General features: G+C 40.1%; 1 protein-coding gene across 3 annotated transcripts; it reads left to right on the top strand.

Annotated features, from left to right (window-relative positions):
• The first annotated feature begins 3,149 nt into the window (after positions 1-3,149).
• PLAAT1 (phospholipase A and acyltransferase 1) lies at positions 3,150-26,758 on the top strand. Of its 3 annotated transcripts, XM_053221055.1 has the most exons (5): positions 3,154-3,311; positions 4,124-4,242; positions 12,069-12,207; positions 17,698-17,966; positions 26,510-26,758. In XM_053221055.1, the coding sequence occupies exons 3-5, from the start codon at positions 12,069-12,071 to the stop codon at positions 26,609-26,611; spliced, it is 510 nt and encodes a 169-aa protein (XP_053077030.1). In that variant the 5' UTR covers positions 3,154-3,311; positions 4,124-4,242; the 3' UTR covers positions 26,612-26,758. The 3 variants fall into 3 exon arrangements, with proteins under 3 accessions (XP_053077029.1, XP_053077030.1, XP_053077028.1); XM_053221054.1 differs by lacking the exon at positions 4,124-4,242 and having other exon boundaries at positions 3,150-3,311; XM_053221053.1 differs by lacking the exons at positions 3,154-3,311; positions 4,124-4,242 and adding an exon at positions 4,697-4,976.
• Positions 26,759-26,822: the final 64 nt, after the last annotated feature.

Genomic DNA, 26,822 nt, shown 5'->3' with positions numbered 1-26,822 from the left:
GCTTTTCTTGTCACCAAGAGTCCTGTAAACACTTGTGTTCTAAGATTTTGTGCAGAAATTTAGCATTTTATAGAGGACCAAGTCAGAATTACCTTTTCCCAAATGCATTGTCTGATTTCCCCTTAGGGCAAAGTCCCTGAAATCCTTTATATTTGTGGCCTCTTTTTAGTGATGTGCTTTCATTTATTAGACTAATAAAAGGCAGTAAAGGCTTAACTGCATTGTCAGTATCACTTTTAAGTGGCAGATATTTATACTATGTAAATGTTACAATTAATAAGACAACTGGCTCTGAATTGAAAATGGAAGAGGAAAATAGGGAAAGCAGAAATAGGAATATTATGTATATATTAAGCCATTTCTCTGGCTGAATATGGTGAAATTTAAGTGTCATTTCCAAGGATACCCTGGTATATCTATTCACCAAGCATAGTTTGAATTTACTGTTATTTATATTGTTTTTGTATATTTTAAGACCTTTCCACAGATCTGATGATGGCAAGCTATGTGTTATTTTTCCTGTTTTGCACATGTATAGCTCAGGCTTAGAAGGTTTCAGGAACCTTCTGTGTGTACTATGTCACACAGCTAGCAAGTGGCAGAACTGAGATTAGAACCCAAGACTCTTGTCTTGACTCACCATCCAGGGCTTTTCCATTGTCTCTTTTCTTGGGTGGAATGCAGGCAGCTTCTTCTAGAAGGCATGCCCATTTACTTCCTTCCTTGACACATGCTGATAGGTTTCTGTGCCTCTGACCTGGTCCCCGTTAAACCATTCTTTTCTCTACCCATCGTCTTGATGTCCCCAGCGACTCAGTTCAGCCTAATTTACCAAGCTTTGTCATTTCAAATGCACACTACCACTGAGAAGCAGTAATCACAGACAGATCACATAGCCTGGATGTGCACTACATGAGGAGTCTTTAGGGAAACAAATCTCTAGATCCATTCATACTGACCAAGAATGTACAAGGCCAACTAGATGAGAGGCTTGGGCAATTTGTGTAAAAATCTAGTCTGAGTAGACACGAGCCTGGATATTCCAGTCAAGAAAAAAGTTTTTACTTTAATAGCATGGGTTTCGGGGCACAGGGTCAAAACTATTTGAGTGACTGTCTCAGCTCTCACTTGCCATGCTCATGTAGCCAACAGCCTCCAATATCATCATCTTAGCAAGTATCTCAGGCAAGGCACGAGATCTTTTTAAGACCATCCTTTTTGCACCAGGCCTCATTCACCTCATATTTGTACAGGCCTTTTGGTTTTGTGGGGTTTGGCATGTGGGTTTCTTTCTAATTTTATTTTTTTTAATCTAAAAGGAAAACTCTGCTTTTGCTGTCTAATAAAGAGAAAGTCTGGGTAGAGGAAGACCTCTCCACAAACAGGCCTGATCTTGGTCCAATCCCCACAGACACTGAATGAGGAACTTCATGGCTTAGGTCTCAGGGCAACTGCCAGGACCTGAGTAGTCATGGATTTGTTATGAGGATCAAATGATACAAAGGATATGAAAGTACTTTGCTGATTGTGTGTGTGTGTGTGTGTGTGTGTGTGTGTGTGTGTGTAAAATATCCACACAGAAAAAAGTTGTCTCGAGCATTCTGTCTGACATCACACAATGCCAATCGGTTTTAGCCTTTATGTATTACAAATGCAAATTATGATTCGCTTTGTCACAGCGCTTTCCCTGGAATGTGAACTTTATTCAACAACCAACATGACTAAATCATCTTCTTTGTAGTTATTTCAACGTTTTTCAACTCTTCCAACCCAGTTAGGCAACAACTGGGGTGCCGTGCACGTGGTGCCTCACTTAATATAACAGCCAAAATAATGGCAAATGGTCCTTTGGTTGTAATCTGACATCTGTTCCCATTGTACACCACGTGCAGCCCATGAGATCCCAGGATTACAACCCTAGCTTCAGGTAAACTTTGGCTATAACTGCCCACGGTTCATTCCTCATTCTTTCTGACTGGAAATTTGAATTCTGGGCTGCTCATCCATAGAGTACCATTGAGTGATTAACCATCACTCCAATCTGTAGAAATGAAGAGAGAACTCCGGGTTCTCCTGAGCTACAACGCTTTCTCTGTTTTTCCTACAAATCTCATTCAGATGTCAAATTGAATTTACCCTAAACCAAATGCATTTTCTCTATACCTGGCAGGGATCTGGAAGTAAAATCATAAGATTTATTTCATTTTAATTCTATTATGATGCATTTAATCACAAATACCCCCAAAATGAAATGATAATTTATCATTTTGCCCTGACTGGAGCAATCCTCCTTGGTTCACACTCATGAATCCATAATACAGAGAGGAGACTGGATGATTAAGTGTCCGATTAGAGAAAACAGATTAACCTGGCAAACATAATAAATTTAACTCATAAGCAGGATGGCTTTATAAATGTTCACAATAACTCTCCTGTAGAAAATCATGAACCACTTCCTTCAGTGATGACTCAATTGAAATAGTTGAGGAACATAAAGTAAATGCATGTTTATGGCTTTCTCTCCCAGACCTTAAAAGAGGATTGAAAGGCATATCTGATTCAGTTTAGGACTCTAAAAATATATTAAATAGGGAACATGTAATAAAAATATAAGCTCAAAAAAAACCCACAAAGCCACAACCTCTCAAGTGTTCTAGTTTCCACTTTGCCAGTAATTGTACCCAGATCCCTGATGCTTTCGATGTCTTTTTTACCTTCTCTATGTCTCCAAAGTTGCCAAACCCAGACTCACTTTCAAACCATGCAGATTCACCCTTAATCTTGACAGAACCTGATTCCTTTATAAAGGCAGCTGCATCTTTACATAATTCTTATCCCACTGTGGCAACACACACAAAATTAGCAAGCTATTTCAGCCTCTGAATCCTGCCTTTCAGCTGAGATTCCATTTAATTCAGAGTAAAAATCTAGGTTCTGACTTGTTTGCAGGAAAGTCCTGTGCAGAGCTCCAAAAAGTTCATTTAGCAGTCCGCCTGGCTTTCCTTACTTAGCTGGCTAGTATTCCTGGCCTCCCTTTTCTTAGCAGTGAGAAAGGGGATACTCTTCATGCCCAGCTTTATTTTTAACTCAGACGGTTTTATTTTTGGAAGCCTCTGCTGGCCTTCCAGGACTGAAAGAGAGTCAGTTAGGCCCTGCTCTGTCACGTGCACCTAAGTCACGCTGAATAAGGGACTTGCAGAACCAGACCTTTGGTAGGGGAAGGGCAGAAGAGGTGAGGGGGAATGAATGGGCTGCCTGAGAGAGAGAGAGACTTCTGTCTTTAAGGAAGGCCCCACCCCATCAGGATCCAGGTAAATTTGCCCCTGGGAGAAACTAATACCTGGCTGTAGCGGGAGGGCACACTCTTCTTTCCTTTCTCCTTTCTCTCCCCTTCCCACTCCGAAGTTGATCCTAGGCTAGAGGGTGGTAACAGGGAGGGGTCCAAAGGGAACGGGGTCCATGTGTGTCCTCACAGGCTTTGGGCTCTGGATCAGGCTCACAAGCGCTCACCGTGTGGGTAGGTGTGTGTGTGTGTGTGTGTGTGTGTGTGTGTGTGTGTGTGGTGGGAAGCCGGGAGGGAGGGTTTCTAAGGCCTCTCCCTTTCCCCACCTTTGCTGAGTTAAAGACCCAGCTGCTTTCTTGGGGCGCAGGGACTATGGGTCCTTTCCTGGGTAAAGGAATTTGTGCCGCGCTAGAAGGGTGTGTACAGCTAGCGGTGAGTGTGCATTCATGACGAGTGTCTCCACAAGTCAAGTTCGCAACTGCAGCCCCTAGCACAGCGCTTGGGACCATCAAAGTTTGATGTAGGAGTGTCCTAGGGGCTGGGAGCGGAGGGCTGCAGTCATTGGTCGGATTCCATGCTGGGGCTGCACTTTGACCTCTGCGTGCCTGTGAGCTACCGCGCGCGCGCGCGCGCGCGCGCGCGTACGTACAGATCAGGTGTTCTGTCGGGCTCCTCCAGGTGAGGGTGGGGACCCAGGCGGTGGCGCGGGCGGGTGCGGAAGACTTGAGCGTGCGCAGCAGTGTCCGAGGCGCCAGGACAGCTCCTCGCGGTGGGGTTGGCGTTGGCGCTGGAGGGCTGGCGCTGAGTGGGGGTGAGCTGCTGCGGCCTTGACCTTCCCAGGGAGCAGATGGAGTGGGCCCGTGGCCAGTAGCCGAAGAGGCAGCAGCTGCGAGGCCAGGGAGACCCCAGGACCCCAGCAGCTGCCGCCGGTGGGAAAGACGACCCGGACCCCAAGCAAGGTGTGCTGGGGGTGGTGGGGAGGACCTCTAGGCTTCCAGACAACCTTGTTTGCACCACCTGTCAAATACCCCTCTTTGTTACAAATTGGAGAACTGAGTCCACAGGGAGAGACTCAGTCTCCAAGTCACACAGTTATTAAGTGTCCGAATCATGACTAGAAAACTGGTCCTGCCCAAAAAGGCTTTTTAATTTATTTTTTATTTTTTTATATGAAATTTATTGTCAAATTGGTTTCCATCCAAAAGGCTTTTTTAAACCCACCGTCCTCACTGGATGAATATGGATTATAATACAAGTAATTAGCATTATAAGATATTAGGTGATATTACTTTGGCTTTCAAGACTATTAATATGATTTATGTGCTGGAAAAACCCAGCCACTCTGTCCTCCCTGGGCTTGGGCTTCTCATTCCTTCATTCGTTAGACATTTACTCAGCAGTTATTTGTGTCAGGCGCTCTGCTAGCAACTGAAGGTATAGAGACAAACGAGAACCAGCAGAAGAAATTATTCCCGGGACACCAGTAACTGACGCAGGTGTGGGAAACACAATGGGTGTTAGATAAAACACACCGCGAAACTCCCAAGGAGATGTCATTTCTGGCCGACTGCAAGAAGATCTTGGAGAGGAGGTGGCATCTGACCTGGATCCCCAAGAGTGGGGCTTTGGGGGGCATTTGGAAATGGGCACTGCACTCCAGGTAGAAGGTGCAGTGTTAGCAACGAAATTCCAGGTAAGTGTGAGGAATAATGAATAGTTTGGTTTTCCTGGGATGCAGTGATGAAAATATGGAGGCAAGGTGGGGAGTCAGTAGTGGGGAGCCTTGGAAGGATTCCAGGCAGTGGCTGAGGATAGTTCATCTGGTTGGGAGGATGGTTCACTTGGCAGTGAGGTGGAACCCTCAGCTGCAGAGTGAGGATGTCTGACCAAAGATCCTTAGAGCTCTGAGGGGCTGTGAAGTAGTCATTCTGAGACTGCAGAGCTTCATGGAGCCATTTCAGTGTAGGAGGACCAAGGATGGAAAAAATGCAGCTGAAAGGGTTCAAATCACATTGGGAGACTGTTGGCCTAGGGATGGTCTGTGGTAGTATTTCAGACTTCCACAGCATTCTTGGGAGTAGTTTGTGAAAAAGTGCTCTTAGTATTCCTGTAACACAGGTGGCCTCATGGACACAAGCAGAAGTTAATCAGCCTGTCCCTATCTGTTCAGGGGGGCAGTTACATCTTTTGGGACAACAGGGTGCTATGAACAGGGTAGCCTGTTTCTTGTACAAAGATTACAGACTTACCTTCATGCCCCTCTTGATGATAAACTAGATAAACAAATCTGTGCAGATGAACTGTTAAAGTATTTTTTTATCTTAAAGGTGACACACACAGATCATAGTAGAGGACTTCATAAATGTATCTTTAATGGGTTCTGTGTTAACTCATGTTTATGAAGCACAATATTATCTCGTGCCCAAATGAAATGGGTAGACGTGGTCCCTGCCTATCGACTTACCCTACCAGACAGGTTATAGCCATTTCCCTAACCTCTGAGTCTAGGTACCTTATAGATGCTTCTAGCCCCACCTTGACACCTCTCCTGCAGGACAAGAGCAGGGATTCCCCAAGGTCCTTTTCCCATTACTCACTAGTTCTGCATATAAATGTTTAAACACTTCCTGTATTGTTACATGAAATGTTTATTCTTTGTGCTTTTGCAACTTCTCTACACAATGGGTTTTTGAGAAGAGGGAAAAATGAAATGTCGTTTAGTAATAATTCCTTTGGTTAGTGATGTGAATCAGTGGTATAAAGCAGGAACATGCAGTCTAGAATAAGAAGACAGACCTGGGATTGAGCTCTATCTCTGTCACTTACTACCTTTGTGACTTTAGGCCTGATGGTTAACTCATTGGAGTCTCAGTTTCCTTATCTATAAAATGGTGATCATAATAATTAGCTCACAGTTGTTACCTGGTCCAACAGTGTTCAAAAAAGGGCCACAGATGTGTCAGCAATGGAGGCAATGCAGTAAGAATGGGATTAGGAACCTGGTCTTGGAGGTAGGCTTATCTGAGTCCTGGCCCTTTTCCCCTGTGTGACTTTGGGTAAGTTCCTGAGCTGCTGTAAACATCATATGCCTCATCTGTAAAATGGGGGAAATAATTATCTCTACTTCATGGTGTTGATTTGAGGATTGCGCCTTGCACAGTTCCTGGGAAATAGAATGAGAGAACATTAGAGCTTATAAGGGACCTTACAAGGCCTTCTTACTCTAACTATTGTCCCCTCCCACCACCACCATGGAAATGTTATTTTCATCAACCCTTACTGTATTTAAACATTCCCAGTGGCAGCCTGCTATCTGCACAAGGTACTCTATTCAATTGTTGGATCACTTTCAAAGAAGTTTTCCTTATGCACAGCTAAAATCTGCCTCAATATAACTTCCACATATTTATCCTCTTCTATGTTCTATATTAAAAAAAGCATTGGTCTGTTTTTTTAACTAATGTGTATGTTTTTAGGCAATTGTAGATTTACATGCAATTGTAAGAAATACGACAGAGAGCCCTTGTATCTTTAGCCAGTTTCCCCCAATAGTAACAGCGTGCAAAACTATAGTATAATATCACAGACAGGTTATTGAAATTGGCATGATCCGGATGAAAATATTTCCATCATCTCTAGAATCTCTCAGGTTGTCCTTTTATAGCCACACCTACTTCCGTCTCACCACTTTTTTTAACCCTTAGCAACAACTATTTGTTCTCTATTTCTATAATTTTGTCATCTCGAGAATGTTCTATAAAAAGAATCATAGAGTATGAAACATTTTGGCATTGGCGTTTTTCACTCAGCCTATTTATCTGGGATTCCTTCAGGTTGCTGAATGTATCAATAGTTTGTTGCTTTTTATTCTCTAGTAGTATTCCACAGTATGGCTATACCACAATTTATTTACACATTGAAGGTCACCTGGGCTATTTCCAGTTTTTGACTATTGTGAATAAGCTGCTATAAATTCTCACGTACAGGTTTTTGTGTAAATATAAGTCTTTATTGTCTTCAGTCTCTGGGGTACGTGTCCGGGAGTACAATCGCTGGATTGTATGGTAGTTAACAAGTTTTTAAAGAAATCACTGCATTGCTTCAAGAGTGGCTATACCATTTTATATTCTCACCAGCAAATGGGTGATACACTTAGTGTGCATCCTTGCCAGCATTTTCTGTTGTCACTATTTTTTATTTTAGCGCTTGTGATAAGTGTGGAGTGCTATCCCATTGTGGTTTTAATCTGCACTTCCCAAGTGGTTAATGGTGTTTAACATGGCTTACTTGACATCTGTGTCATTTCTTTGGTGAAACGTCTTTGTGTCTTTTGAACATGCTCTAATTGTATTCTTTGCTCTTTTACTCTTGAGTTTTGAGAGTTCTTTACGTGTTCTCAATACTAGTCCTTTCTCAGATATGTGTTTTGCAAATCTTTTCTCCCATTTCATAGCTTGTCTTTTTGAGCTTTTAACAGGATATTTTGCAGTGCAAAAGTTTTAAACTTTGAGGATGTCAATTTGTCAGGTTTTTTTTTTTTCTTTTATGGGTAGTACTTTTTGTATCAAGACTAAGAACTCTTTGTCTCCTCTAGATCCTGAGGAGTTTTTCCTATGTGCTCCCCCAACCTCTGTGTTTTATAGATTTACATTTAATTCCATGATCTGTTTTGAAATATTTTTTGTATAAGATGTGAGACATGTGGAGGTTTTAGTTTAGTTTTTTTTTTTTTGCAATGAATATTCAATTGCTCTGGCAATTATTATTTTTTAATTCTTTTAAATGTTTTATTTATTTTTGAGACAGAGAGGGACAGAGCATGAGCAGGGGAGGGGCAGAGAGAGAGCAAGACACAGAATCCGAAGCAGCTCCAGGATCTGAGCTGTCAGCACAGAGCCCGACGTGGGCTCACAAACCATGAGATCATGACCTGAGCCGAAGTCGGACACTCAACTGACTGAGCCACCCAGGAACCCCTGCTCTGGCAACTATTGAAAATCTTTTGTAAAATAGTATATGACCTTTGACAAGTCAAATTACCTGCCTGTTTCTATTTCTTCTGTCTTGAAAATGAGGGGCTTCTGCTAGAACTAGATGGGTGTTATTCAAGCTCCATTCCTAGAATTTCTGGGGCCCCAGAAAACCTCAGAAGCAGCCGCAGTGAGGAGCAGATGGGGCTCTCATGCTCTTTCCTGACTTCGTCAAGGGCAGAGCTACTTTTATGTTTTATATTTTTGTGGGCCCATCTGATATTTGGTTTAATTCAGGGCTCTGACGCTAAAAACAAATTTGGAGAGCAGTGGATTAGGTAATGTCTAAAGTACTGTTCTGCAGTAAATTGCTGCGATTCTAAGCACTTGGTGTGGGCACTCACTTTCCCCGTACATCTTAGTCTCTTCCCTTAGTTTCTTGAGTGGTAACTCACAAGAAATATTTTCCTTGTTATCTTGTCATCCTTCATTATAAATAGGATAGGCTTCAGGAAATCAATTAGCTTACATTTCATAAATCGGTTTGCAAACCATATGCCAGAATGGAAAATGTGTTAAATATATTAAAAGTGGGCAGTGGAATTACCCATTCCACAACATTATTGTGGCTGAAAGGCTAAGGAACCAAAATCAGACAAAAGCCATGAACCACTGTGGCAACATGTACAAAGAGCCACTGCTGTTTTACCGTCCACCTGTCTAGCTCTGGCCAGTTCACAAAGCACTTGTGACAGCTTTTAGCCCATCCATTTGAGGTTCCTTGCCACAACCTTTTGAGATAAACTGATATTCTTATACGTGCCTGCAAGGTGGAGAAACTGATGCAAAATATGTCAGTCAGAGAAAGACAAATAGCGTATGATTTCACTCGTATGTGGAATTGAAGAAAGAAAACAAATGGTCATGGGGGGAGAAAGAGAGAAACAAACCAAGAAACAGACTCAACTATAGAGAAAAAGCTGACTGTTACCACAGGGGGATGAGTGAACTAGGTGATGGGGATTAAGGAGACACTTGTCATGATGAGCAACGGGTGAGGTATGGAAGTGCTGAATCACTAAACTGTGCACCTGAAACTAATACTACGTTGGATGTTAACTAACTGGAATTTAATTTTTTTTAATGTTTATTTCCGAGACAAAGAGAGACAGAGCATGAGTGGGGGAGGGGCAGAGAGAGAGGGAGACAGAATCCGAAGCAGGCTCCAGGCTCTGAGCTGTCAGCAGCTCCAGGCTCTGAGCTGTCAGCCCGACGCGGGGCTCAAACTCACAGACCCTGAGATCATGACCTGAGCCGAAGTCGGATGCCCAACCGACTGAGCCACGCAGGCGCCCCTAACTAACTGGAATTAAAAAAAAAAAAAAAAAACAGGAAACTGTGACACAGACATTTTGCCCAACTATTGCTATTTTTTTATAGCAGACGACCTGAGACAAGAGCTCACATCTTTAACACCTGTTTCCATTATTCCCCCTCTGTATTTATAATATAAATGGTCCCTGACTCAGCGATGGTTTGGTTTATGATTTTTTTTTTTACTTAAAATGGTGCAAAACTAATATGCATTCAGTAGAAACCATACTTTGAGTTTTGACTTTGGATCTTTTCCCGGGCTAGTGATACATCCAATCCTGTCTCCGGCTGCTGGGGCAGTGGTGCTGAGCTGTAGCAACTACAACTGATATGCTTAGAACCATTTTGTACCCTTATAGCCATACAACCACATTTTTCATTTTCAGTACAGTTCTCCATACATTACATGAGATGTTCAATACTTTATTATAAAACAGGCTTTGTGATGATTTTGCCAACTGTAGGCTAACATAAGTGCTCTGAGCATGTATAAGGTAGGTTAAGCTAAGCTAAGCTGTTTGGTAGGTTAGGTGAATTAAATGCATTTTGACCTATGATATTTTCAACTAACGATGGGTTTATTGTGATGTAACCCCAACATAAGTGATCTGTATGAAGCTTTCAATGGGTATTTTCCAAAAGTTGGCATTAGCTACTATATACTTTTTTCTATACAATGGAACGATAACCTAAGTAGTGGTAGGTTTTAAAGAAGTTAAATAGGGTTAATTGCAATAGTGCGTTTGAAAAAAAAAGTTATACTACAAAGTGCTCTCTGTTCAAAGGGTGATTATTATTGTAAGCTTGGCTAGGTCGCTGAATTCTAGTAAGCAGCTGTGTGTGCTTGCTGAATCCCATTCATGGGAAATGTGTTTGTTTATTTCATAGTATATTATCTATTTTTCCTTTTGGTGCCCATGTGGCCAAATTCTGAACCCAAACATATTTGAGAGAGTGGTTAGACTTAATGGTTCCTATAAAGTTGTTTTAATAGTCATTTTTCAACAGATGGACAGCGTACATTTGGCCAGATTCCTGTGACAGTGTGGTGATTGAAGTTTTCAACAGATGGCATACAAATACTTGGGAAAACACCCTTCCAATATTAAGTGTTGTAAAAAAAGACTTTTAGGGTGCCAGCAAAATGATAGTCTGTATTCCCAAGTCCTTAGCCTGTGCTATTATGAATATAATTTAGATGGTTTGGAAATTTCCCTTTCTGGCACTTGGATTTATTTTGTAATTGAGCGTACATATCTACATTAGAGTGAGAGATGATGAGAAACTCTGCTGTCAATTAGAGATTCAACATGGTTATAGCGCTAAATCTCCTTTTGAGTATTGATGAATGTCTGTAACTTCTGCCTGCTGAGTCATTCTACTCCCATGCCATACATATGTAGAAAATGTAACGTTCATAAAAATCGACCATCAGAGACTTATATGTTCTTTCTGAAAAATAGTGACTTAAAAGGAAAAAAAAAAACTCACCAAGCTTAGAATTTTCAGACATATTCATCAACATGACGAACTCCCCCACCTTCCAAGTTGTCTCACTTCTACGGTGGCCACCTTAACACTGTTTCTGGAATCAGTAAGTCAGGAATCAGGCAGTAAATGGGGCAGTAGGGGAGGGGTGGAAATCTGTGTGGATATTTGTGGTTGTCACATGACAAAGAGCATTTACTGATATTTAGTGGGTAGAGACTGAAGTACCTAGATTGCACAGCAGTTTGGCACAAGGAATAAATGTCCCGTGTATTACAGTATGACTGAATATGTGACTGGCCACTCCTCTGAGTCTGGAACTTCTTTCTGCTTAAGTTAAATGAGAGAGTAAGTTTTGCAATACAAGGTATTTTTTCCACGTAATATCAGTGTCAGTCCTCCCATACCCTGTTCTTTGATTTTACTTATTTGAGAGGCTGAAAGGCTTCTCATCTTCTGCCACTGACTGTTGACTCTTTCATGCTAAGTAAGTGCACATAGTCATGGACCGACTATTTACATAAGTAAAATACGTACTATTGTAAATTTACTTCCCCTTTCTGTTCCAATAGGGCACCATATTACTATTTTTGAAATTTTGTGTATGGGTAAATCATATTATCTATGAATATCTGGATTTAAAGAGAGAACTATAAGATGCTGATTATCGTAAAGGAGCCCTGGGGTTGATCAGGATGAGAAGCATTGCTATAGAAAATTAAACAATTAGCAGAAAAATTCTTTCCCACTTGTTTTTTCACTTTTGCACACATAATTCAGTGTTGGAATCATACAAAGAATGATCATACAAAGGACAGTGGTGTGAGTTTAAGTCTTTTATAAGGAATGCAATCCCAATAAATTCTGTATCCTTATACTTCTGTGGAGGTCTTAAACTGATTTTCTTTTGGCAAGTCATGTCAGCTAGATTGTCTTTGTGTCTGTCATTGCAGATGGCGTTTAATGATTGCTTTAGTTTGAGCTATCCTGGTAACCCCCAGCCAGGGGACTTGATTGAAGTGTTTCGTTCTGGCTATCAGCACTGGGCACTGTACCTGGGTGATGGTTATGTTATCAACATAGCACCTCTAGGTAAGTTTTGTTTCCCGCAACTCCTGGAGGTTTTGAACTCTCTTGTTATAAGAAGGAATCATGAATGAAATCATAAAAAAAAAAATAAATAAAATGTAGAAAGTAGATAAATCTATCTGAAATAGGTTTAATGAAGGACATAGTAAGACCAAAGTGGCTTTGGCTAAATCACAAAGACCAATTAACATTAAAATGTTAACCAATTAACATTAGAATCCAGTAAAATCTCTGGATTAAAAAAACATAATTAAAAAGGAAATAATCCACTGGGGAGAATATTGCTCACAAACATAAGCGTCAGTGTCTTTACCTATCACACAAATCATTTCAATTTGTTCAACATCTATTTATAGCTTACCCAGTATGTGCCAAAGGCTATTCTAGATGCTGGGGATACATAAACAGCAAAATCCCAACAAACATATGGGTAAAGAACTATGAACAGTATGTAGAAGAAGAAAAGCAGAAGTCAATACCCATCTTTAAAGGGACTGGTCTAGGAATTGTACAACAGAATAACACATTTTATGCCTATCACATTAGCAAACATTTAAAAGTGATAACAGTCAGTGTTGATAAGGGTATAATGAAACCAAAGCAAGAATATTGTTGAAAGAAATGAAAGTTGATAACATCATTCATGAAAACAATTTAATATGGCACAAAAACAGACACATAGACCAATGGAACAGAATAGAAACCCCAGAATTAGACCCGCAAACGTATGGCCAACTAATCTTTGACAAAGCAGGAAAGAATATCCAATGGAAGAAACACAGTCTCTTTAACAAATGGTGCTGGGAGAAGTGGACAGCAACATGCAGAAGATTGAAACTGGACCACTTTCTCACACCATTCACAAAAATAAACTCAAAATGGATAAAGGACCTGAATGTGAGACAGGAAACCATCAAAACCCTAGAGGAGAAAGCAGGAAAAGACCTCTCTGACCTCAGTCGTAGACCTCAGTAATTTCTTGCTTGACACATCCCTAAAGGCAAGGGAATTAAAAGCAAAAATGAACTACTGGGACCTTATGAAGATAAAAAGCTTCTGCACAGCAAAGGAAACAACCAACAAAACTAAAAGGCAACCAACCAACGGATTGGGAAAAGATATTTGCAAATGACATATCGGATAAAGGGCTAGTATCCAAAATCTGTAAAGAGCTCACCAAACTCCACACCCGAAAAACAAGTAACCCAGTGAAGAAATGGGCAGAAAACATGAATAGATACTTCTCTAAAGAAAACATCCGGGTGGCCAACAGGCACATGAAAAGATGCTCAACGTCGCTCCTCATCAGTGAAATACAAATCAAAACCACACTCAGATATCACCTCACGCCAGTCAGAGTGGCCAAAATGAACAAATCAGAAGACTATAGATGCTGGAGAGGATGTGGAGAAATGGGAACCCTCTTGCACTGTTGGTGGGAATGCAAATTGGTGCAGCTGCTCTGGAAAGCAGTGTGGAGGTTCCTCAAAAAATTAAAAATAGACGTACCCTATGACCCAGCAGTAGCACTGCTAAGAATTTACCCAAGGGATACAGGAGTACTGATGCATAGGGGCACTTGTACCCCAATGTTTCTAGCAGCACTCTCAACAATAGCCAAATTATGGAAAGAGCCTAAATGTCCATCAACTGACGAATGGATAAATTGTGGTTTATATACACAATGGAATACTACGTGGCAATGAGAAAGAATGAAATATGGCCCTTTGTAGCAACATGGATGGAACTGGAGAGCGTGATGCTAAGTGAAATAAGCCATACAGAGAAAGACAGGTACCATATGGTTTCACTCTTCTGTGGATCCTGAGAAACTTAACAGAAACCCATGGGGGAGGGGAAGAAAAAAAAAAAAAAAGAGGTTAGAGTGGAAGAGAGCCAAAGCATAAGAGACTCTTAAAAACTGAGAACAAACTGAGGGTTGATGGGGGGTGGGAGGGGGGAGGGTGGGTGATGGGTATCGAGGAGGGCACCTTCGATGAGCACTGGGTGGTGTATGGAAGTGCTTCGATGAGCACTTGGGATGAGCACTGGGTGTTGTATGGAAAACAATTTGGCAATAAACTTCATATATTGAAAAAAAAGAAAACAATTTAATAGTGTGTATGAAGAGTCTTAAAAGAGTTCCTATGCTCTGACCCTGTAATTTTACTTCTCTGAGTCTATTCTTCAGAAATATTTATAAAGATGTAGAATAACATTCAGCATAAAGGTATTCACTTCTCTCTCATAACAGTTTAAAAAACAGGCAATGGCAGAAAAACAAATGATGGTGAGGATGTGGAGAAAAGAGAATCTTCCTGCACTGTCAGTGGGAATATAAATTGGTGTAGCCATTGTGGAAAACAGTATGATATTGCCACAGAAAATTAAAATTTCCCCAAAAATTACCAATGATCCAATAATTCCACTATTGGATATTTACCCAAAGAAAGTGAAAACACTAATTCGAAAAGATGTATGTACCCCTATGTTTATTGCAGCATTATTTACAAGGGCCAAGATAAGGAAGCAACCTAGGTGTCCACTGAGAGATGAATGGGTAAAGAAGATGTAATATATATACTCGCGCACACACACATATGCACACACACACAAATATATATATATATACATAATAAGTTATGTATATGTATATACACATACATATATACATAATATGTAATATATATATAATGGAATGTTAGCCATAAAAAAGAATGAGATCTTTGCATTTGCCTTAACATAGATGGATCTAGATGGTATTATGCTGTGTGAAATAAGATAAAGACAAATACCATGTGATTTCACTTCTATGTGGAATCTAAAAAAAAAAACAAAAAAACAAACAAAAAAAAAAACACCAAAACCCACAAAATCACAAATGAACAAACAAACCAGAAACAGACTCACAAATACAGAGAGCAAATGGGTGGTTGCCAGAGGGGAGGGTTAGGGGGATAGGTGAAATATGTGAAGGGGATGAAGAGGTTAAAAAAAAAAAAGAAGCCAACAATGGCTTAGATTCAATAGTGGACTAGTTAAGTGAATTATGACTTTGTCACAGAATATCGACACAATTCTTTAGTTGCAAGTAACAGAAACAAACAAAAGTTAGCATAAGCAAAAGGGCAAATTCATTGCTTCACTGAGGAAAACTACAAAAAGGATAAAGATGGTTGGTGCTGGCTTCAAGGATGCCTGGATGTAGGGGTATAAGCATGAGTATCAAGACTCACATCTGCATTTCCTTTCCAAGTATTGTCTTAATTCTCCCAGACTATGCCTCTCTAGGAGACTGAACTGATAGTCATCAACATCCTTAGGCTCTCATTCTTATAGTCTTGTGATCTAATAAGAGAAGGTCAATCCCTGCCTGTTGCAGTTAGAAATAGCATGGAGAACAATCTGATTTGGGCGAGTATGGATCCCATGCCCATCACTGCACCATCGTTGTGCCCTGGAGAAGGAGATACTGTGATTAACCCACACAAAAGCATTTCCAGAAAGAAAGAGGCAGAGGTGGGATGGGGTGCTAGATAAGCCAAAACAATAGCTATTTAACGGCCATTAAAAATCATGTTTCTGGACATGCTTAATTGCTGGAGAAATAATCTTGCATGATATTTCCTTGAAAAAAATCTAGATTAAAAATGCAGTGTGTCATATTATACCTACTTTGCAAAGAAATAATATATACCCATGTGAATGCACACATAGGCATGCTTCAATATACATGTGTTAATAAAAGACATAATAAAAGGATATGATAATATAAAAATAATAACATGATTATGGTTGGGCCGATAATGGGTGATTTAAATTTACACATTTATGTTGTTTTTTTATATATTTCCTAAATATTTAGAAATAAGCACAAATTAATTCATTTTTTAAGAAAAAAAGTATGCAAATAAGTAGCCTGGAGATTTTTTTTTCTTCAAGTTACGTTTAGAAAGAAGTTTTAATAACCTTGGTCTTACTATCTTGGAGATGTCTGAGAATTTTTAATGTAGTGACTTTTGCAACATCTTGAGATATTTGCCTCTTATTCTAGAATATTGGAAATGGAAATGGCAAATAAAGTGACATTTACGATACACACCCATTAGTTTCTGCAGAGTCTAGTGATTAACAGTAAGCAATGCTGCAATATCTCTGCAGTTTTCACGTCTGGAAAACAATAAGAGATTTTTCTGCTCTTCCCTTATTTTCATGTGTTAAGCTCCATTTTAACATGGTTCTAGTACTGAGCTCTGATCCTGTAGACTGAAACGCAGTTTTCTGGTTCTATTGTTAACTACTCAGGCGGTATTTTGCAAGCCAGTTTACCTCTCTAAGCTTCAGTGTCCTCCTCTCTAAATTGATAGCATCAGACTAGTGTAAATAAAACTTTAGTAATTCTAACTAGGAGACCTCTGCTCTAAGGACTTGTACAAGAACTTCCAATGTGTAAGATATTAACTGGAAATGCTGCTTGAAGGAAAAGGAACTTGGAAGGTAGGAAAAAAAGGGAGTGGAAAAGAAAGTTAGCTTTTAGTTATTACAAAAAGGAAGACTCTCTACACACCAGTTACATGGAGACTCTCTCTCTCATGATTGACTTGAACACATAGCCAAGCATAGCAGTCTTGGGCAGATGGAGAGGGACCAGGGCCAGGTGTTAGAGCTGAACACTGAGCAATCATCTGTCCAACCTCAGGTACTGGCAGTAGCAGACCAGGAGACAAAGGTATCTAGCAGTCTAGGCAACTGTTTGCCAACTGAGGCAGTTAAAAGGGAGTTGCAGGGGTGGGACATGTAACAGGTGGGTGTGGCATTGCATGGGGCTGCATCTGGTGGACAGGGCCTACTAGGTTAGATTCAGTTTCAGGACTTAGTTTCTTGGCCTAAAGGCACTGGCAAGATAAAAGCAGGGCCCCAGCTTGACCCCAGCTGTCCCCTTGGAGGGGTTTCAAATTGGAACCAAATTGAAGCCAAGTTGAAAGAACAAGTGTAAAAAGCAGAGAAAGGGGTAAGGAGCACACTTAGACAACTAGGACGAGCTTATCAATCACAATGCACACAGCTGAGGCCCAAAGAGAGTAGTTGGGAAGGGTTCAGATGCTGAAAAAAAGCATATTTTATAGGGAAAAAAAGGAGACAATGGTTTTATCTGTACTATGTTAGGAACACATACCAAAATCTCTAATAATAATGCCAATTGATAGAGAACTTGTTCCCCAAGAATGGCTAGTTTTCTCACTCAATTTTGTCTACGGGCAGATACAGGTTTCTCTTCTATTTTCCCTCATATAGTATGAAGTGTTATTGATAAACTACCAAGTGAGTTATTAAGCCTGGTATGATTAAGTAGCTTCTGGTTTGGTGCTAAGTTGGGAACCGAGCTGGGTTCAGTGACTCCATCACTTCCAAACATGTGGCATTGCCATACTCTGGCATTGGGGTTCTCTGAGCTGGGTCACCACATCTTGCTAACCAGAATTCTCCTTATAGAGGATGGCATTCCTGCAGCATTTACAAGCGCCAAGTCTATATTTAGCAGGAAGGCCTTGGTGAAGATGCAGCCCCTGAAGGATGTCGTGGGAAACGACACATACAGAATAAACAATAAATATGATGAAACTTATCCTCCCCTCCCCATGGAGGAAGTCATGCAGCGGTCAGAGATTGTTATTGGACAGGAGGTGGATTATGACATACTTGTCAACAACTGTGAGCATTTTGTGACTTTGCTTCGCTATGGAGAAGGAGTTTCAGAGCAGGTGAGTTTTCTTTAGAAGATATAGAAGTTTCTTACCTTGGGAAAATAAGCACTACTGACTATAAGATTCTCAGGCCTAAAACAAAATGAAAAGAATGGAGAAAAGGTGAGAATCCTGAAGGATAAGGACAGGAATTGAGGTGTCCAAGATCATGTAGCAGTTATGACCACATTAATGCGTGAACGCGGACATTTTGAATTTGGGGCTGGAAGGAGCTTGAAGCCGAATCAAGACCATAGCTTTCTGTCAGTCCTGTTGCGTTCTGTCCTTCAGGGTTCCTTCCTTCCGTTTTTCTGCCATACAGCAGCCTCACGTGCTGAAAGGGACATTCTGAAAAGAATGTTGAAATATTTAAATGGAAGTTCATTTGCCAGAAATAGAGATGGTAACTCTGAGATTCTTCTCCATTACCTGACTGAGAGAGGCCAGCTAATGACAGACATGTTTCGGTGGCTTTGAAAATTGTTTCTGTCTCCTTGCAATGCTAGTTTCAGAGGAATCTTGTGCTTTTAAGCAGATCCTTTGATTGGTTGAGATTTTGGATGATTTCTTAAAATGGATCAATTACTTTATTTTTAAAGTAGCATGCAATGTTGCCATCTCTCACACTATTTTGTAGCGTGGCAGATTCCTAACTAAAAGCATGCTTGGTTCATTTGCCTTCTTTCTACCTATTGTGGCACCAATCCAGTTCCAACATTGATGTTCTAACCTAAAGATTTATTAAAGGGATATTGAAGAATGAATAAAGGCTCCCAGTATCCTGAAATGGTTGAATGAGTTACAGAAACATCTGTTCTAAGGAATTAGTTTCCAATTCCCCTCACGGAAGCTTGGGAAGATGGGACAGGGAACATAATGAAAGGATACATTTGTTTTCATTAGGAAACAATTTAATTGGAAATGCATTTTTATTAGGAAATATATTAACATAATGAATGTGCTATTCACATGTAACAATAAATCGCTTCTGAGCCAGAGCACAGAAGATATCCACACAAATTCCTGTTCACCTTCGCATTAAAAACTAAGGGTGTAACTAGGAAGTGGAGTCCATTCCTCTCCTTTGTAAATGATACAGTTGTCCACTGTGTTCAAGAAGCAATTTTTTTTTTAATGTGGCTAAAAAAAAAAATGGGATCAGAACCATCTTCTTGCTTTGGCTCTAATTTACCATCCCTCATCTTTTCCCCTTTCATACCCAGAATCAAGACCCATGAAAAATTAATCATTCCTCAACAACTAGAACTGTTCTCTAGCTGGTTCTGTTGCAGGAAGTACAGTGACAGCCCTAAGAACTCACCTAAGCTTTGAAATTGTGCTTACCTGAGCTACAACCGCATCTTCCCCAGTTATTAGGTTGGTGGCTTGGAGAACATTGTTTATCAGTTTCCCAACCTATAAACTGAGGCTCTGTGGGGGATTATACTAGATATTTGAAGTCTCTTAGTGCACTGTATTACATATCATCCATCTCAATAAACAATGTGTCTTAGATGAATGTTATTTTTAATTATAGTAATTAAGAATTTTATAGCTCTGTATTGGTACTCCTCGATAAAATTTATGTTGATCTGTTAGAAACTGTAGCACATTATTATTATTTTCATTATTATCAACAATTCATAATATTACTACCAACAATAGCTAGTGTTGGATTAGTTTTGGGGTCTCCTCAGGGATTAAGGGCCTTTTTTTGAAAGTGTCAACAAATTTATTTATTTATGTATTTATTTACTTATTTATTTATTTAAATCTAATTTATTGTCAAGTTAGCTAACATCAGCATATATAGTGTCCTCTTGACTTTGGGAGTAGATTCCCTTGATTCATTGCTTACATACAATGCCCAGTGCTCATCCCAAGTGCCCTTCTCAATGCCCATCGCCCATTTTCCCCTCTCCCCCACACCCGCCGCAAATCAACCCTCAGTTTGTTCTCTGTATTTAAGAGTCTTTTATGGTTTGCCTCCCTCTTTGTTAAAAGCTATTTTTCCCCCTTTGCTTCCCCCATGGTCTTCTCTTAAGTTACTCAAATTCCACATATGAGTGAAAGCATATGGTATCAGTCTTTCTCTGAATGACTTATTTCACTTCGCATAATACCCTCCAGTTCCATCCACATTGTTGCAAATGGCAAGAGGTTGTTGCCTGTTTTCTCCTCTAGGGTTTTGATGGTTTCCTGTCTCACATTTAGGTCTTTAGTCCATTTCGACTTTATTTTTGTGTATGGTGTAAGAAAGTGGTCCAGTTTCATTCTTCTACATGTTACTGTCCAGTTCTCCCAGCACCATTTGCTGAAGGGACTGTTTTCCATTGGATACCCTTTTCTTGCTTTCTCAAAGATTAGTTGGCTGTACATTTGTGGGTCCCATTCTGGGTTCTCTATTCTATTCCATTGGTCTATGTGTCTGTTTTTGTGCCAATACCATACTGTCTTGATGATTACAGCTTTGTAGTAGAAGCTAAAGTCTGGGATTGTGATGCCTCTGGCTTTGGTTTTCTTTTTCAACATTAGCTTGGCTATTCAGGGTCTTTTGTGGTTCCATACAAATTTTAGGATTGTTTCTTCTAGCTCTGAGAAGAATGCTGGTGCAATTTTGGTATTTCACTGAATGTGTAGATTGCTTTGGGTATTATTGACATCTTAACAATATTTGCTCTTCCGATCCATGAGCATGGGAATGTTTTTCCATTTCTTTGTGTCTTCTTCAATTTCTTTCTTAAGTGTTCTATAGTTTTAAGCATACAGATCTTTTACATCCTTGCTTAGGTTTATTCCTAGGTATTTTATGGTTCTTGGTGCTATTGTAAATGGGATCAATTTATTGATTTCTCTTTCTAGTGTTTCATTATTGGCGTATAGAAATGCAACTGATCTCTGTACCTTGATTTTATATCCTGCGACTTTGCTGAGTTCATATATCAGTTCTAGAAGCTTTTTGGTGGAGTCTTTTGGGTTTTCCATGTACAGTATCATGTCATCTGCAAAAAGCGAAAGTTTGACTTGTTCGTTGCCAATTCGGATGCCTTTTATTTCATTTTGTTGTCTGATTCCTGAGGCCAGGACTTTCAACACTATGTTAAACAACAGCGGTGAGAGTGGACATCCCTGTAGTGTTCCTGATCTCCGAGGGAAAGCTCTCAATTTTCCCCCATTGAGGATGATATTAGCTGTGGGCTTTTCATATATGGCTTTATGATGTTAAGCTATGTTCCTTCTATCCCAACTTTCTTGAGGGTTTTTATTAAGAAAGGATGCTGTATTTTGTCAAATGCTTTTTCTGCAACTATTGACAGGATCATATGGCCCTTATCCTTTCTTCTTTTAATGTGATGGATCACACTGATTGATTTGTGAATATTGAACCAGCCCTGCAGCCCAGGAATGAATCCCACTTGGTCATGGGGAATAATTCTTTTAATATACTGTTGAATTCGATTTGCCAGTATCTTGTTGAGAATTTTTGCGTCCATGTTCATCAGGGATATTGGTTTGTAATTCTCCCTTTTAGTGAAGTCTCTGTCTGCTTTGGGAATCAAGGTAATGCTGGCTTCATAGAATGAGTCCGGAAGTTTTCTTTCCATTTCTATTTTTTGGAACAGCTTGAGAAGAATAGGTATTAACTCTGCTTTAAATGTCTGGTCGAATTTCTCTGGGAAGCCATCTGGCCTAGGACTCTTATTTGTTGGGAGATTTTTGATAAGTGATTCAGTTTCCTCGCTGGTTATGGGTCTGTTCAAATATTTTATTTCTTCCCACTTGAGTTTTGGTAGTGTGTGGGTGTCCAGGAATTTGTCCATTTCTTCCAGGTTGTCCAGTTTGTTGGCATATAGTTTTTCGTAGTATTCTCTAATAATTGTTTGTATTTCTGTGGTATTGGTTGTGATCTCTTCTCTTTCATTCATTATTTTATCTATTTAGGTCCTCTCTCTTTTCTTTTTGAAAAGTCTGGCTAGGGGGTTATCAATTGTGTTTATTCTTTCAGAAAACCAGTTCTTTGACGCGTTGATCTGTTCCACTGTTTTTTTTAGATTCTATATTGTTTATTTCTGCTCCCATCTGTACTATTTCTCTTCTTCTGCTGGATTTGGGGTTTCTTTGCTGCTCTGCTTCTAGTTCCTTTAGGTGTGAGGTTAGGTTGGGTATATTTCTTGTTTCTTGAGATAGGCCTGGATCGCAATGTATTTTCTTCTCAGGACTGCCTTTGCTGCAAGGGATTAGGGGTCTTGAACATAGAACAGTTTTCTTGGGGAATGGCTATGTATTTCTCTGAAATTAAAAAACCTCAACTGCATTTAAAACGATTAGAAAGGTGGAAGGATCATGGTCCATCTTTTTCTCCTTCGTGCCTTTTTGTGTTAAAAAAGTTAATAGGCTTCATTTTTTTTAGAGTAATCTACAGTTCACAGCAAATGTGATCTGGAATTTTAGAGAGTTCCCACATACGCCCTCCCCATCACCCATATACACGGCCTCCCCCACCATCACCGTTCCATATCAGCGTAGTATATTTGTTACAAACAATGAACCGACACTGACACATTATCCACCAAAGTCCATAGTGAAGGAAACTAGCATATCACCTCAAAATATGTGGCATAAGGATTATTATTTATTATCAAGAGCTGAAGGCACTTGAGAAGAAGCAGGCCCTGATCTCCACATATTTGCCTAAAAGTGGGAGATACATTTTGAAAGGTGTCTCTCTTTCCTTTGCTAGCAAGAAGGACAAAAAGTAATCATCACAGACAACCAGTAGAGGAATCTAAATAACAACACTTACTGGGGCACCTGGGTGGCTCAGTCGGTTGAGCGTCCGACTTTGGCTCAGGTCATGATCTCGGGGTTTGTGAGTTCGAGCCCCGTGTCGGGCTCTGTGCTGACAGATCAGAGCTGGGAGCCTGCTTCGGATTCTGTGTCTCTCCATCTCTCGGCCCCTCCCTTGCTCATGTTCTGTGTCTCTCTGTCTCTCCATAATAAATACATGTGAAAAAAATTTTTATATAACAACCCTTACTAACTATACTTTGGCTTTAATTTCCCATGTTTACCTTACCGTTGTCTGCCATCCTTGGCAGCCTGAAACTGCTTTCTTTTGTCCTGCCATCACTCTACAAATGTATTGATCTTTGCTGAAGATGTGCTATGTAAGCCTGAATTCTAAGCCACCTCTTTGTATTACTCTTTCCTGAGTTTCTCCTGTGTATGTTTGAGATGTACATGTTAATAAACCTCTGTTTTTCTCTTGTCAATTTGCCTTTTATTAGTGAGCCTCAGCTGAAAACCTAAGATGCACAAAGGAAAAATTTTGCCTCTCCTAAAATAGTTTACATTAGGGTTTATTCTTAGTGTTTTGCATTCTATAAATTGTAACTGTATAGTGACATATATCCATTAGTACAGTATCATACAGAATAGTTTCCCTACCCTAAAACTTCGTGCTCTTCTTGCCTATTCGTCTTTCCTCCTCTCAAGTCTCTGGCAACTGCTGAGAAGAATGCATACTAAGCAACATGCATTTAAAATTCCTCCATGTCTTTTCATGATTTGGTAACTCATTTTTCTCTATCACCAAGTAACGCTCCATTGTCTGGATGTACATTCAGCAACTAAAAAACATCTTGGTTGATTCCGAGTTTTGGTAATTATGAATAAAACTGCTAGAAACATTCGTGTGCAGGGTTTTGTGTAAATACCAAAAGGCATGATTACGCGATTGTATGGTAAGAATGTGTTTATTTTTGTTGGAAACCGTGGAAGGTCTTACAAAGTGGCTGTGCCCTTTTGCATTCCCACCAACAATGAATGAGAGTTCCTGTTTTTCCATGTCTTCTTCCACATTTAGTATTGTGAGCCTTTTGGGTTTTAGCCATTCTAGTAGGTACACAGTGGTGTCTCACTATCTTAATTTGCAATTCCCTAAACGTGTATGAAGTTAAGCGTCTTTTCATATGCTCCTTTGTCATTTGCATATTTGACGATGTGTCTCTTGAGATCTTTTGCCCATTTTTAAACTGGGTGGCTTGCTTGTTTTCTTTTTGTTGAGTTTTAAGAGCTTTTTACATATTTCGGATAACAGTTCCTTATAAGATTTGCCTGTTGGAAATGTTTTTTTTCTAGTATGTGGCTTGTCTTTTCTTTTAAAAAAGATTTTAAGTAGACATGTTCCACTGGCATAGTCTTAACAAGGTACTGAAATGTGCCTAGCTTTGTGGAAGATGGCAGCACTCTTGCATAGACCTGAACAAGCTGATCTACAATATACTCTGACTGTGCTCCAGTGCATAGCACTGTGAACTTAGAGTCTCAGAGGAAAAGGAATTTTGGTAGACCTTGTGGTCATCTGTGACCCAGCTATGCTATGTTAGGATACAGCACTCCAGATTCAACTAATGTTTCCCTGGTCATGTTTAGATCCTCAGAATGAGGCTTTTATTATGGCCCACAGTCAGAAAGCCCTGTAAAGGATAAAAGTATGAAGAGTCAGCTTAGGTGACTTTATAATCCTAAATAAGTTGTGAAATAAAAGCTCATGTTCATATAGGTTCTGAGAACATTCTGAGATGTTACAATCTTGCAAGTCAGATCCTGTTACTCAAAACGCCAAGGGATTGTCCCAATCACACAGGGTTTTGCCATCTAGAATGTAACTTGAAGTAAGTGTTTGGGATTTGGGAAACCGCGTGCACTATAGGAAATAGTTTCCTTGTAATTGTATCTGGCCTGTGTGCTCTCAGGGGATTTTGGCTTAGGATCACATTGCTTTCCCCAGGCCTCTTAGATTTGTGGAATTTCCTTCATCTCTTGTATTTCTACTGGCTGAAAGATACCCAGTGAGTTAGGTCTGCGTTTGGCAGATCCCATTACACAAAACGCCAAGGGATTGTCACAGGATTTTGCCATCTAGAATATAATTTTAAATAAGTGTTTGGGATTTGGGAAGCCCACAGGATCTTCCCCAGGGCTGTACCCTACTGCCATTTGACTCCTCTCTCTAAAGATACCAACTGCATCTTCCTATTTGTTCATTGCCCCACCACCACCACCATATTTCCCTGTATCAGATCTTGGGATCTCAGCATCTGCCTGGAATTATATGAGAGTGAGGCTTGATTATCCGATTGACTATCCGATTATTGATTTTGCCTCTCTTTGGAATTTTGTCCTCTGTCTTGTATCTGCCTGTCCCCCTGGCTCCCCATGGGTAGTTCTGGACTGCAGCAAATTCTGACTCTTTCCCCGGGAAATAACTTAGGTGGTGACTAATTAAAAATTATGAGTAAAATAATCAAGCAACCAAATAAAGTTAGGACTGTAAAGTAAAATAGCATTTGTCATTTGTTCGCCAGCTGCCACTCTCCCTGGCAGCTGGGGATGGTGGCACAGCAGGGAGTTTTGGTGCCTGGCCTTGTCCCTGCAGACCGCAGGGTGATATACATGGAGTAAATGCTCCTGTCATTGGCCAGGCCCTTGCAGTCTGGTTCCCACAGGGAAGCTGCAGGTAGGGAGGCAGCACTATGTGGCAGTCACGTGGGGGTGGCAGGCTCTGTGGTGGAGACCTGTGGGTTAGAGAGAAGGCATGCTCAAACGTGATCTGGGTCAGGCTTTCCAGCATTTGGGTTGGTCCCTGGAATTATTTGAGGAAAATGTTTTGCTTTATTTGAAAGCCTGATTCTTCAATCCCAGAGAACAACTGTTGTTTTCAGAATGTCTGATGACTCTGAAGCATCTGAGTATGACCTTTGGGTCATAAAACTGCACGCAAACTCATGCAGATGGAAGGCAGTATTAGCTGAGTGCCATGAAAATCATGAATATTTATTAGATCCCTCATCGTGATGATTAATACCCTTAAAGCTACAAACGTCTGAACTCCTTTATGGACAACTGAGCTCGAGAGTAGTTTATTTTAGTTTGTCTACATGAGAAATTAATTTGTGACACAATAGTTAACATCAGTAGTGACCTCTTTTGAATTTTGTTTATCAAAAGAGAAATTGTAGCTACCAAATAAGAGCATATAGGTATTTAGTGTAGATTACATCTGTGAGTTCTTTCTCTAGTGGACATTCTTGAGTCAGGAACACACACATGATATTCACTCTGGTATAGACCAAACTAGGGTGTATTAAGGAGGTAGGGATTGTTTGGAAGGGAAACACATGGTTCATGGCTCAACCCGTATCTAAACATGTTGGTGGCATGACCTCAGGCAAATCACTTAACTTACCAAGTTTTCTCAAACAGGAGTAACACTACCTCCCAGGTGTACTATGATGATTATTAGGAATTGTGCCATAATGAGTTATAAACTATTGGGGGCCATAAAAATATGAGAAACGTATACCTACATGTATTTAACTATCTCTGTCATAATTATAAAAATTATAAATTTATTCATATTCACACAGAATTTAATTTGGCATGAAGCTTTAAATTTTTCCGGTGTCATCGAAAGGGTCTTCAGTTTGCTTGGATTTAGGACACTGAGGTGCCCTTAGAATAAGCTGTGGTGTTTTTTGTTTCTCATTTCTCTATAGGCCAACCAAGCAATAAGTACCATTGGGTTTGTGACAGCTGCTGCTGGTGTCTTCTCACTCCTGGGCTTGTTTCCAAAAAGACAAAGAGCAAAATACTATTAACAATTTACTGAAGAGATATTGGAACTGAAGGAATTTGTGAGGAGGGAAAAAAAACTGGGAGTACTTATTTTCGATGCATCATTATTGTTCAAAATTCCAGTGATGGATGGCAGTCTCTTTAATAAATTGCTTACTGATGTTATCTCATTATTGAGCCGTGGAAATTTTTCTCCCTACCAGCAGAGATTTGCCGTGGCAGCTTACCAAAGAA

This window comes from Acinonyx jubatus, chromosome C2 (assembly GCF_027475565.1).
Source record: "Acinonyx jubatus isolate Ajub_Pintada_27869175 chromosome C2, VMU_Ajub_asm_v1.0, whole genome shotgun sequence".
NCBI lineage: Eukaryota > Metazoa > Chordata > Mammalia > Carnivora > Felidae > Acinonyx > Acinonyx jubatus.
The sequence above is the reverse complement of the archived record's forward strand: the minus strand, read 5'-3'. Positions and strand labels throughout refer to the sequence as shown.